The 14,376-nt window shown below is 39.7% G+C and overlaps 1 protein-coding gene across 1 annotated transcript; it reads left to right on the top strand.

The window, feature by feature from the left end:
* The first annotated feature begins 2,864 nt into the window (after positions 1–2,864).
* Mmgt1 (membrane magnesium transporter 1) lies at positions 2,865–13,251 on the top strand. The gene is made up of 4 exons (XM_004643148.2): positions 2,865–3,175; positions 6,172–6,224; positions 8,744–8,847; positions 10,290–13,251. Exons 1-4 carry the CDS (start codon positions 3,097–3,099, stop codon positions 10,447–10,449), a joined length of 396 nt encoding a protein of 131 aa, XP_004643205.1. The 5' UTR covers positions 2,865–3,096; the 3' UTR covers positions 10,450–13,251.
* The last annotated feature ends 1,125 nt before the right edge of the window (positions 13,252–14,376 follow it).

Raw genomic sequence — 14,376 nt, 5'->3', positions numbered from 1 at the left:
GGGGGGTGAGACAGTCTTGCTATTTAGTTCAGGCAGGACATGAACTCACTACATATTCCAGGCTGGCCTCAAACTCACTTCAATCTTCTTGCCTCAGCCCCTGGAGTGCTAGGATTACAGGCACGCACCAACATGCTTGGCCTCACTTAAACAGTTTCTCACAAGGTTTCACTTTTGTTCCAAGAGCTCACGAAAAAGAATGCTGCCATGAGCTACACCTTACACCTTTGGGATTAACTTCAACTGGCAGAACCATGTATGATGAGTGGACTCATGGTACTTAGTTGAATGCTGCAGTCTTTGATAACTGTCATTATAAGCTCCTTGGCTTCTCTTTAGGTTGGAATCTAAAGATAAGACAATTAAAATCATGCTCCATAAACATAATTAAGAGGTTAAAAGAGGATGGGCAACAGAGAAAACAAAACTCAGTGCCAGAACATAAGTCACTTGAAGACTAGACCAATGCATGGATAGCTTATACAAACACATTTCAGGATCCTTGCTGATCTACTTTTCTGCAACTCCATATTTTTAAAACAAAGGAACTGGATCACAGACCCTTTAAGAAAACTCATTTTCAGCTTCAGATAAATTAATATTAGAACAGGTAACTTAATTTGGGCACCGGATAGTCTACTTCCTTTTTTTTTCTTTTCATAGATGTATTTGGTACAGGATCTCACCACGCAGCTTTTTGCCTCCCCAGCGCTGGGATAACATGCATGAGCCACCACACCCAACTGGGCTGGGCGCCCCAGGGGCGGGGCCAGCACGACATGCCTTACTGGGGATTGAACCCTGGTCCCTGTGCTGGCCAAAGCAGGCACTTAGTCCACTGAGCTATCTTGCCAGCACGTGGTAGTCTACTTTCAATTTGAACATTATCCAGTCTAAAGCATTTAAAAAATATCTTTTCTGTTCACTCCCAAGGGTGGGGAAGGAAGCACTTTCCTGTCAACTATACAGTGACTACATGTTGGTTGTTCCTGATTATGAAGCTTGTAAGTAAGACCACATTTGTAAGGAATACATTATAGCACACTTGACCTCAGCTAAGACTATGTAAAAATTTGCTTTATGGGTGAAGGAATTGGAAAGGGCACAAAGAAAAATAATGATCATATCTTCAGTTTGGAATCCAGGACAAGAATTATATAGGTAAAGTGGATGCAATATGCTAAAACTTGGATGTCTTCCTTATTTTCTAGGTTGAAAGACACTAAAGAACAGTATATGAGAAGTCCACTGGGATTTCTGAACTCAATTCAAAATAACAGAGGAACTCTCTGGAGAGATCTCACAGACACATCCCTCCCACTTCTTTTCCATAGTTTGCTCATTCTTCATTTATCAAACATTTTGAATGCCTACCAACGGGCAATGTTCTAGGCACAGAGACATCTGTCCTCTTGAAGCTCACATTTCAGCAGAGAAGAGAGACAGCAAACAACAACATAATAAACGTAATATATTATATAGTAGGTTAGGTGATACAAAAATAGAACAAGTTAAGGGGGCCCCAAAGGAGAATGCTGCAAATTTCAGGGGAGTGGTAAAGGCAGGCATCTTGTGCAGGTAAGAGTGAGCAAACTGATGCAAATAAAGACATAATTCCCACACAGTTCAAGGAAAATAATGGTAATCATTGGGACTAGCGATATAGCTCAGCAGTAAAGTGCCTACCTGGCAAGCACAAAGTCCTGAGATCGATTTCCGGCACACACACACACATACACACACACACACAATGGTAATTGTACTTTGCAATTACCGTTTGATATGCAGTTTATAACGGTGAGCCACTCAGCCAGGGGACATTGGATGAATTGTTGCCAGAAAAAAAACAAAAGACCTTATACGTTTGTGTACCATTCCACCTCGTGCCCACCTTGTGATTTCCCTTTTTTCCACGCCTTGAACCGGCCTTGCCCATTTTTTTTCTATATAAATTTCTTTAAAAGGCAAGGTCCTTGAAACCCACTTAGGACCCCTTCTGTCTGTCTGGCAGATGCTTTCTTACCCCAATAAATATATTCTGCTCTTATAAAAACTAATTGTGTGCCACAGGAGCACACACCTGGAAATACAGATAGATCAGGAGCTAAGCAAAGATAATGCAGTAGAGATGAGACGTGGATGCAGAATCATGTGATATCTATGTCGGTTGAAGTAGGAGGCTGAGAGCCGAGCAAAAGTCTAGGGGGAGAATCTCACTACAGAATGCCTACACTTTAGTGATAAAAACGAGGAAGTACACCTTAGTGCGAGAGAAAGACCGCGCGCTGGGTCAATAGCAACATTGTTTTTTTCTCTTTCCTTTTTTCCTTAATGCACGCTGCTTCTCTTCAAGATTAAATTGTCGTGCTGCAATACACTTCCCTTTGGCGCGAATCTTGCGAAAAGGCTTTTCGACGGTAAGGGAAAGCAAAGCGTACTGACGTTTACCGGTGGGCCCCTACGTGCCCAGGGTTCGAACGCCAAAGCTCGGGTTGTTGTCCTAGGGACTCCACCTGCCTCTTCGTTTAACACTCTGGCCTCCTTCCGCAGTGCCAATATGCGGAGAGCACAAACACAGGAAAGACCTAAAGAAAATCACCGGCAGAACCTGAAGGAAAACTAAATCCAATCAACCAACCAATAAACAATGACTGTCAGAGGTGTGAACCTAGCAACCAGCGACTTTTAAGACCACCTCCAGCATTCCCTCCACCCAGACTCCTCTCCGGCCGCCCTCGGGCTCCGCCCCTTCACCACGGCCCGCGCTCATTGGCTGACGCCCTCCTTCTTCACTTTCCCATTGGTCCTGCTCCCCCTCCCTTTTAGTCGCTCTGCTCCACCCCGCCTTTCACAGACAGATTGAGCCGAGCGGCTTCTGAAGCGATCGCGGACCCTTCTCGGTGTAGCTTTACCCTTCTTCCCGGCATTCCTGTTTCCGCTTTCTCGGTGCTCTCTGGGTTTTGCACCACTAAGGTGCGTCGCGCCCGGGGCTTCAGTGACGTCATCGTTCTGCGCCGCGCCGACACCCGCCGGTGGAATAGGGAACGGTTCTGTCCGCCTTCACCGCTCTTCTTGGCCTTCTGCTCCTTCCGAATCATGGCGCCATCGCTATGGAAGGGGCTAGTAGGCATCGGCCTATTTGCCCTAGCACACGCCGCCTTTTCCGCCGCACAGCGTAAGTAAACCCCAGGGACGTGGACTTCTGTCGCTGTGTGTGGGCACAGCCCTAAGGCACTGTCAGACGGAGGGTCGGAAGAATTGTCGCTTGACACCTCACAGTTTCAGGTGGCTCCGAATAGCGGTGCAGGGTTTGTAATTTGCGGGGTGTCAGGTACCTGGATTGCAAGAAGGTAGGAATGGGTGTCTGAAAACGGGTTCTAAGCGGAATCTGTCCAGGAATGCAGGACAAGGGATGTGAGATCCAGCATAGAGCAGATAAGGCAAAGCGTGATATTGAGAATTTCGTTCATAGCTTCATGACAACTAGGTGGACAGTAGTTATTTTACCAGGTTGGTCTCGAACTGGTACTCTTGGGCTATCCAGGCAATGACTGACATGTTAAGGGACGGATTGCTCCAAGGAGGCACAGTGATGTTGTATGAGGAAAGAGTACTACTGGATAGTTAGTCTGAAGGCCTGGTTTTTTAAGGACTTGCTTAAAATCTGTGTGACCTTGGGCAAAGGATAAGTACCACACTGCATTATAAACATCCAGTTTCCAGGCTGGACGTGCTGGTGCACGCCTGTAATCTCAGCACAGGAGAGGCTGAAGTAGGAAGATTATCTCGAGTTCAAGACCAACCTGTGCTACAAAGTGAGCTGAAGACCAGCCTGAACTGCGTATGATACCCTACTCAAAAAGATGGAGGGGCGGGGGAAGGGGATCCAGTCTCCTGTCACTGGTTAAAGTGAGTAGGTGACTTGGATACAGTGATGCTGTAAGGGAGTTCATAGGCTAGTGGGAGAACAAATGGCTTAAGAAATAATCGCAGTAAAGTGGTAGTGATGTTTTAAAAGTATGTAAGTGCTGGGCGTGGTGGTGCGCGCCTGTCATCCCAGCCCTGGGAGGCTGAGACTGGAGGATCCCTGTGAGCTCAAGGTCAGCCTGGGCTATGTAGTGGGTCCAAGGTCAGTCTGAATGGAACCTAGTGAGACCCTGTCTCAAAGAAACAACCAAAAGAGGTGTGTAAGTGTGCAATAACTTGTGGGGAAAGAAGTGGGTGTTCAGGAAAGTATCCTAGAGCTTTGCTGCTCCAAGTGTGTTCACAGGTCAGCATCCTGAGTGTCACCTGGGACCTTGTTAGAAGGTGCTCAGGCCCCACCTCCAACCCATTGGATCACTATCTGTGGTTTCAAAAGATCCCCAGGTGATTTTATAAACATTAATTTGAGAAACAATGTCCTGGAGGAGATAGAATATACCAGAGGACCGTGATATTTTCTACAATTAGTGTCAGTAGTGAGTTTACATGATCATAGAATAAGAGGGCCCTCAGAGAGCACCACAGTCCATCCCCTTCATGTTACAGATAAAGAAATGTCTCCCCGAAGATAGTATTAGAGCCAGATTAGGCTTCATGCAAACAAGAAAGCTGGCTGGAAATGGAACGGACAGCAGGAGGTTAGGCCACATCGTATTGTTGGTATCAGTTTGATTTTTCTTTTTCTTCCTTTCCATATAAGCTTCATAAATTAAAACTTTAGAATATGTCCCCAAATGCAGTGTCTTTTAAGAAAGAGTCAAAATGCATACACTCAAAGCAGTTTGTTATTTTACATCTTTAGTACATGAAATAAATGATTGTCTTAAGTTCATCTAAAATTAGAGATTTTATACTTTTATGTTTCAAGTGAGGGGCATGCCTTGTGGATTTGTCACTACTATGACATTTCTTTGTAATTCTCACATTGGCAACAGACATACTTATCTTTGAGACTGTGTCATGTCACGTTGCGGGAGCAGATGGCACATTAAGGCATTTTGGCATCATGTGTGCCATAAAAACCTTTCTTTTCATAGTATACCAATCCTGCACTGAACCATGTGGGTTTGTTGGTTTTCAGCATAGACTTGTGTATGCAAGACAAGCACTGTACCACTGAGCTACATCTCCAGCCCTGAACCTCCTTTAATCCTCCCATTGTTCCCATTTTACTGCTAGGAAAATTCAGTCAGTGAAAAAATATTGGGGCCAGGGATATAGCTTAGTGGCATAGCGCCCGCCTGGCAAACACAGGGTCCTGAGTTCAATTCCCAGTACCTCCCCCCCAAAAAAGAAAAAATGCTATTTGTTGGATGCTATGACACATTACCCCTCTCCTCCATTTTAGCAGTAATTTACAATTACTAAAGATCTTTTAACTTGAAGATGATATAGTAAATTGTGGTAAATTGAAGAGTTGGTCAATCATCCATGTTTTACCAGCTTCTGAATCCTGATTCTTTTCCTTTATCTCTTCCTGCCGCCTGAGGTTAAGGCAGCAACAGAATTATAATTAAATAATTGTAGAAAAGCAATTGAGGTCTTGGAATTCTTTTTTCGTTTGTTTGTTTGTTTGTTTGTTTTTGAGACAGGGTCTTGCTGTGCAGTCAGGCTGGCCTTGCCCTCACTTTTGTAGCCCTCAGGTTGCTCTTAACTCACAGTGATCCTCCTGCCTCAACCTCCAGAGTGCTGTGATTACAGGGGGACCAAAGGCGTGGGCCACCACGCCCAGTTCCGAGCTCTTGGAATTCTTACTCCACCACTTACCACAGCTTGTGCTTTTAAGAGAAACATGTCTGTGTGCTATTCCATTCACTTTACTTTGTGATGGCAACACTGCTCAGCATTAGGATTTTCTGTAGATTTACTATTTTTTTTAATAATTCTGAATTTTTGACCACTTAGTCAAAAGTTATAGAAGTTTCTAGTTTTAGGTAGTAATGAAAGAGAAATTATGCTTAGGTATTTCTGCCTCATTTTATAAGGTGACAAAGCAGGTTGTAATGAGAATAAAATACCTGTAGTTGTTAAGACTGCTTGCCCTGGAAGACAGAGGTTTTGAGGAATCTGGGATTAGCATTACTTTGTGTAGCATCTAATGCAACCACTTTGGCATATTGATTTGCTTGCATTTTAAGAAAGAAAAATGGCCTCCAGTTTCCTTAATGGTGTGCTTCTGGTTTCTAGATCGTTCTTATATGCGATTAACAGAAAAAGAAGATGAGTCACTGCCAATAGATGTAAGTTGGCCCTTTATACTCTATTAAAATATATTCCTAATATTAGCCATTTTGCTTGTGATCATTTTTTAAATAATTTTTTTCTGTTAACATTTTACAAACATGAAATAACATCTGTTCCTACTTTTCATCACTTTTTGTAAAAATTTGAAGACCTTAAAAATTTCTCTGTTTGGTTTCTAGAACTGTAATTAAAATAGTCTTTTAAAAAAGTTACTCAGTCCATAATATGAAAAGGATTTAAACAGCTAATAATTTGGCTTTATTAAGTTTTCTGAGAGAAGTTCCTAAAGCTTAAAAACAAGGTAAGCTAGTAATGTATTAGTTTAAGCACACAAAGCTGAGAAAACTAAAGATAAACCATAAAGTTTTTATTAAGCCAAAATTATTTATATTCCAGCTTCATTCACAATTTTTATTGGATTAGTACTAACAAATGTAGGAAGTTCTTTGTAACTGATTCAGACAATAAGCATAAAAATTAAAACTGACCACACAAAATCAAAACAACATAAAACAGATCCCATTCCCTGGTAATTTCAATTTTGCTCCTGTTTAAAGTAATCCATAATCCATAAACATTATCCTTTATGTATATGTAGCTTTACCTAATCAAAACACAATTTATCTTTTAAAAACTTATGCATATATGTGTGTATGTATCATTTTATAGATAGTTTTTTATTACATACTTTGTCTTGAACAATTCATAGATTGACCCTATCCTGGTTAACATTGCTTTAATTGAAAAAAGTCTCCTTGGTACACAGGAGGTTGGAGTGCAAACTGGTATTTCGTAGTATATTAGGTTTTAATTTAGAATAATAGCTTGTGACTGATATTTACTTTAGCTGTATATACTTGACGATATGAGATGTTGCTGTTGTCTCAGTCCGTTACCTTTACTTGATTGTAGATGCACCCATTTATGTCTATGTGAACTAGTTTTCTTCTGATTAAAACTAGAATACTTTAACAATGCAGAAAATCACAGTCAAGAAAATATGCCTATAATGCTCTTGTTGGTTAATTCCAAACATTCAACATTATTGTTTGGACAACCTTTTTGAAAAGCAGTTCAGTATTAACCAGTAAACATGCATACTCAACATTGTGTTTGCACTCCTGGGCACCAGGAGACACACAAGAATGTTTGTGTAGATATTGTAAAAATAATGGAAAACAATCTGAGCACATGTGTCACAACGCTGGAATCTCACTTGTGTAACAAAGCACCTCATTCTAAAGTACTAAATCTGTGTAACTGTGTATGTCGTTCTTCCAGCCTAGTTTATGTGAAACCCAGAAATAAACAATAGTCTGTCGTAAACTAACAGTGTACTCCAAAGGATGGGGAGAATGTAATGCTAACTTGATTGTCACTGTTCCAATATCTATCTTCCCTCCTGCTTCAAGTTCTGAAGGCAATATTTGTAGCTTAACTGTAAGATGTATTTGCTTTCAAAGCCATACTGGCAAAATTTTAGTACAGAATACAGCAAAGAAGTATGAGAAAGTCACAATTTAAAAAATTTTTTAAAAAGTGAGGTTCTGGGCCGGCAAGGTAGCTCAGTGGTCTAAAGCTCCTGCTTAGGCATAGCACAGGGACCAAAAAAAAAAAAAAGAAATGATAAATTGTGGCATTTTTGTATTGTGAATACTTTGAAAGTGAATGCGCTCCACTGCATTCCAAAACAGGCATGAATCTGACAATGTGGAAGGAGAAAAGCTATACACAGAAAATACACTTGACTATTTAAAGTTCAACATGAGCAAAAGTAAACAAGATGTTTGAGAGATGCACACATAGCTGTAAAAATCATCAGGAAAAAAGGAACTGATTAATATACCATCAGAACCAGTAGTTTTTGCAGGACTGGGGATTGAACCCAGGTCCTCACACTGAGCTCCATCCCCAGTTGTTTTTATTTTGAGAGAGAATCTCACTATGCAGTCCCCCTGCCTCAGTTTCCCAGAGTGCGGGAGTTACAGGCGTATACCACCACACCTGCCAAGAAAAATAGTTAACTTTGAGAAGGAAGGTAAAGGAACTAATCAGTGAGGGGCACACAGGACTTGAGAAGTACGGGGAATAGTCTATTTCTTAGGCGGGTGCTGGGTAAGTTGGTGTCTTTCTGTTGTTCCTGCTCATTATATAATACCTGTATGTGCCATGTATTCTATGATACTGAACAACAATTTAAAAGTTCTACTTTGCTCTGGGAAGCAAGTAATATTTAATAACTAAGTGATTTGGTAGCATTGTACACTCAGTGGCTTTGTGCATTTGAGTACGTTGTTCAGTTTTTGAAGCAGTGGAGCTATTTTTGTAGCCAAGCCACAGACTTTATAGCAGATTTTATTGTGTCTGAATACAAATGATTTTGAGTGGGAATTGACTCCTTGATGAGCGGTGCTCTGAGGACTGCCCGATAGAAGCCACGTAGAAGGGGAGAGATTGTTTGTGTGTCCTGCGGTATTTGCATGTTGTGTAGTAATCTCAATCTTTATACTGACAGATAGTTCTTCAGACACTTCTGGCCTTTGCAGTGACCTGTTACGGGATAGTGCATATTGCAGGGGAGTTTAAAGACATGGATGCCACTTCAGAATTGAAGAATAAGTAAGTCTTTTCCTTTTCAGAGGCATTTAATTTCATAGAGGTTTGCTTTATTTCTGTAATCTACAGCGTATGTGTTGTAGTACATAAAAATTGGGTTTTTACATTTTGATTATTCAGTATAGATGAGTAATGAGGTAAAAATACTGAGGCAGTGTTTGATATGGTAGGAAAAATACAAATTGAATGCATGAGGATTGATAATAGAATAAGGTCATACTTTGTGGTATTTATTAGTTGCTGAAAGTTAGTGTTTGGTTGGATAGATGGAAATAGGTATAGGTAATTCCTCTGAAATTGTAACCAAGCTCCAACCCTCCTTCCCCTTTCTTTCTTCCCTCTTCTCTTTCTTTCCTTCCTTCCATCCCTCCTCCTATTCTATTTTTTTCCCCTCTCTTATTTGAAACATTTGTGACCTAAGTTTTGCCTACCGGCCCTTTTCTGTCCCTCAGTTAGAGTAGTGTTCTGCTTTCTTTTTTTTTCTCCTGTGTTTCTTCTAAGCTGTTCTCACAGACTTTTTTTTTTTGGTGGTGGAACCAGGGATTGAACTCAGGCCCTTCCACTTGCCAGGGAAGCACTTAGTCTACTGAGCCATCTCCTCGACCCCCCCAGACTTTGTTTTTCTTTCTCACATTTTACTTTACATTAGTTTAGTTCCATCTCTGGACTTCATCTGTCTTCCTGGTCCTGAAAATATAAGCCCTATATGTTTTCTAAAAGTGTTCATAGTAAACATTTATGTGGTAGAGATATCTCATCCCGACCTTCACGTTGACTTCATTATTTACATTTGCTTTTATTTCTGTTTTTACATTTTAAATAATCACTCATTACACCTCTTGCTTTGTATGAGGGTGTGCTTGGATACTTAGGGGAGCTGACTTTGAGGTTTGAATTTTTATAAAAGGAAAAGTTCTCCTGTTCTTTCCAGGAAATAATATATAAAAATGAGCACTAAAGCCATCTACCAAGGTATTTATGAATTTATTTTAGAGTATATCACTCTCACTGGAAAAGAACGAAGGCTGCTATCACTATTGTTCTTAAAAGTAGTCTACCAAGAATCACAAGCCAAGGGCCAAGAAAAAAAGGAGTAAAATAGAACAGTATTAGGTAGGTTGGAACAAAATATAACATTTTGACCAACGGGATGTACAGAGAGCCAAAGGGAACTTTTTGTGGTACTTGAAAAATTTTTAGAAAACAGATCTGTGAAGTGATCACATGACTTGAATAGTGAGGTTCAAATGGGAACAATCAAAGGTCCCATCTATGTATTGGTTTTTAAAAGTCTCTGGCATAAGCTACTGTTAGATTTCATGGACTTAGGACTTATTTAAAAATAGAACCCATAGCAAATCCATAATTCACTAGGAGCCTGCTCATTTTCAAGTAGGCTTTTATAAAGATTTATCTAAAATCAATGCTTTATTTTTTCTTTTAAGGACATTTGACACCTTAAGGAATCATCCGTCCTTTTATGTATTTAATCATCGTGGTCGTGTCCTGTTCCAGCCTTCAGATACAACAAATTCTTCAAACCAAGATGCATTGTCCTCTAACACATCATTGAAGCTACGAAAACTTGACTCACTGCGCCGTTAAGATTTTTACAAATTGTAATATCAGGACAGGACACAGAGCTGAATGTTGGAGTTTGGGGTATGAAACACTCCCCCAATCAGTATTTATATTGCCCTTTCAGACCTAATTTAAAAAAAAATCTATGGCCCCTGTTTGTACATTGTTAATGAGATTGTTAATAGAGTATATACATTATCTGTGAAATGAGTCTTTGATCTTTAGTGTAGGAACCTTTTTCATTTGAAATAAATTTGCATCTTTTGTAAAAGTCAGTGTTTTGGACACATGAAAAATGATGATGATTTTTGCAATTATTTATTTTCTTAGATTTCTTTTGCACTACAGGTTTTAGGAGTCGTTTTTTGGACATATCATGTGAATATTGCATTTTGCAGCCCAAATGACAGCAAAATGACCTTATCAAATTCTGAAATGATGACTTCTCACTTTTTCTTATGTCCCCTTAAAAAGTGATTCTGCTTTCACAGGTATTTGCCATGCCTTCTCACACCTCCACTCCCAGCTTTCATGGCAGCTGTCTTGTTTGGTCACTTCTCTGAGATCCTGTGCTGGGAGCAGTTTCTGTGTCAGAAATTCTGTCATTGCAAATCTATTTAACAAACTCAGCTTGCTGTGAAGCAACTTCTGTTCTCTTCAGTTAGCTATAAAGAATTTTCCTGGTTATATAGTTTTAAGAATAGTGGAAGATAACTAAAAAGTCATTTGCGATTTTATTATGTTGCCTATGTAGCCTAAGAATAGTAAACAGTGCAGAAAAGTGATTAAGCCAGTTGTAACTTATTCCGAGTCTGTGTTAGTCTATTTAATGCAAGGCTAGTAAATTAGTAAAACTAAAGGGAACTTCTCATTAATCTAAAGGCAGATGTAAAGGAATTGGGCCAAATATGTTCTAAACATTTGAAACTAATATATTCAGTTTGTTTAAAGAATTAAGGTCATTTAAAGAATATTGTGTAGCTCCTGATTTATAACAGGCTTATCATTTTCTACCTTCACTGTATGGTGATGCGGGTGAAGATGAGGATACAGAGTTGAATTTATTCAGAAACTTTAATTTTACTCTTAGAGAAGCTTGGCTAGCTCTTTGAGCAAAAATTAAATTAAATTTTTAAAAACCTGCAGGAAGCTAAACTTTTCTTTAGGAAGCATTGCTCTTGTTGAATTGTGCAAGTATAAAAACATTACTTTAGTTGAATTGTATAGGCATAAAGGGAAATATGCTTTGGGCAAGAGCCATACAATGCCCTTATACTTGATGACATGTGTTTATTAGCAGTGAGTCTTAGCTCTTCTGTCCTGCCTGGCAATGCACAGCCTCAAAGGACAAGATTATTTTATTGTTGGATTTTTCTTGTTTTCGATTACCAGTGTAATCTGTGAGATGCTGACTCTGTTCTCTAATGAGAGCAAAGTTAGAACCTGTTGGTAACTTACAATAATTTAGAAATGTGATGAGAATGTGAAGTCAGGGATTAAAGTGATAATAATGAAGTCAAAATACTGTGCGAAAAAGCCTGCCTTTTATATCAGACCCGTCTGTTGTTTGCTCAGGTACGACTAATTTGGAAGAGCCTCTCATTCTCTTCTCTTTTGGGGCTGTCTTCCTTTCCTAATGTGTTTTTGTAGCACTGTTACTGAGATATATAATTCATGTGGCTTGTAATTCACTTATTCATGGGTACAGTTAAGTGATTTTTTAAAAATACATCCGTAAAGTTGTGCAGCCATGACCACAGTCAAATGTAGGGTATTCTGTTACCACAAAAGGAGTTCCAAACACTGTAGCAGTCACCTCTTACTTTCTTCCAGTACTCACCCCTAGCCCTAGGCAACCACTGTAAGTGGATTCGTATCTCGTTCTTTGTGACTGACTACCCAAATGGAGTTTTTTTGTACAGTGAAAGTTCTCACCTTGAGAACTTATTACCATGAAAGGAAGTGGTTGGTAAATCAGCAGATTGCAGGAGGGAGTGCCTAACAGGTTTCTCAGTTAATCTTATGCTGAATAGTTTTTCCTCATAGCCAAGCAATCATGACATATTACTGCTTGCAATAAGGATAGTTTCTAGAAGAGGTATTGAATTCTCCTTTTTTCTGCCCAGTCAAGAAAATCCTACTAAAAATGATGCCAAATAATTTGGCACAAAATTGACATAGCAGTTGTCAGGTATGTTTAACTTTGCTAGGAGCTTGTATACCTCGGGCCAGGTGAGCGCCCCAAATTTCTTCTCAAATTTAGACCAGTGATTCTGTGCTGTCTGTTTTAAGTATGTACCATAGGACTGAAGGTGATCTGAGTGAGTTTTAACAGTGCTAAATGTATTAAGTATGAAACTTTATGTAGAGCACTGTTGAATCGTCCATTACTCTCTAGGTAAAAAAAATACCGTGATCATGGACTAAATAAGCCTGCAGTTAACTCTGATTTCAGTAACAATTCAGAAGTATGAGAAGTGTGCACCAATCAAAATTCTCCAGACTATAGGAAGGCTCCTTAATGAGGGAACCAGCCAAAATGATGGGCCAGTGGCTAGCTGCAGCAAACACAGATGAGTGAAGTGGAGACTTATGCTCTGTGACTCCCTACTAGTTATTCGTTTGCTAAGCATTACAGCTTATTTTTGAGTGGCATGACAGCATCTTCCTAGTTGTATGTGGCCTGTTCCCATGATGTATTGAGTAGTGTTGTTTGTTGTCAACAGCAACACTTATTAACACCAAGCTAAACACATTTCTTTGGTTATGTTTCCTCTCCTTAAATGATCTTGCCCTGTCTAATAAACAGATGATTGTCTCACCCTGTTTTTGGTAGTGTTTTCTTTGTTTTTTGTTTTTACTTTTTATTTCATTTCTTTTGCTTCTCTGTCCCCTGGAGAATGGAAAAGTAATTTTATGACTATTTTTTCAATGTGTTATTGTTTTCCTAAATGTAATGGGTATTTTAACTGTACGTGTAAAGTCTTGTTGCAATTTTAATGTTTTTGTAGCCCAAATAGATTGTTAATTTCATATTTATATTTATAAATCATCAAATGCCCTTCAAGGCTTAAGAGTTAGTCTTTATTTTTCTGGACTGGAGACTGAATTTAGATCTTTTTGGTTTTTTGGAGACAGGGCCTCGCCATGTAGTACAGGCTGGCCTTGAACTCACTTATGTAGTCCAGACTGGCCTAAAATGCACTGCGATCCTCCTGCCTTAGCCTCCTGAGTGCTAGGATTACAGGTGTGTGTGCCACCATGCCCTGTGTTGAACCTAGGTCTAGGTCTTTTGCACCAAACTACATCGCCAGCCCTTTTAATTTTTTTTTAAAGCTTGAGGTGTAGGGTCTTGCTAAGTTGTTGAGTTTCCCATGGTGGGTTTAAACCTATACTCCTCCTGCCTCAGCCACCCAGAGTGCTGGGATTATAGGAGTACCCCATCACACCCAGCCAAGAGTTGGTCCTAGAGCTGCAGTCCCTAATAGTTCTGTCACAAAGTTTGTTATAGACTCAAAATGCCTCTTAGATCACACTTAACAGGAAATCAGTGTGATTACGGCATCAAAGACAAATCTAAAGCTTAATGAAAATTCAAGGTAAAGTTCTAGTTTGTAAAATTTGACACCTTCCATATATTGAAAATACTACCAGTGCTTAAATTTATCTCATATCACATCCTAATAAAGTGATCTAGAAAAACAGGAGAAGTTTATACATGTGCTAAGACGATCAGATTTTTGTTTTGGGTTTGTTGTTTTGGTTTTTTTCTTTCGGAATCAGGGATTGAACTCAGGCCCTTGCACTTGCCAGGCAAGCACTTATTCTACTGAGCCATCTTCCTGGCCCCACGATCAGATTGTTAGAAAGATGTAAAATTAAAACTTGTGTCACCATCCCTCTTTACCCAAATATTTAACCTACAAAGATAACCAGCTTCAAGTGTTTTGC

The sequence above is a fragment of the Octodon degus genome, unplaced genomic scaffold, assembly GCF_000260255.1.
Source record: "Octodon degus isolate 3935 unplaced genomic scaffold, OctDeg1.0 scaffold00167, whole genome shotgun sequence".
Taxonomy (NCBI): domain Eukaryota; kingdom Metazoa; phylum Chordata; class Mammalia; order Rodentia; family Octodontidae; genus Octodon; species Octodon degus.
Note: the sequence above shows the minus strand (reverse complement) of the source record. Positions and strands in the feature narration are given on the sequence as shown.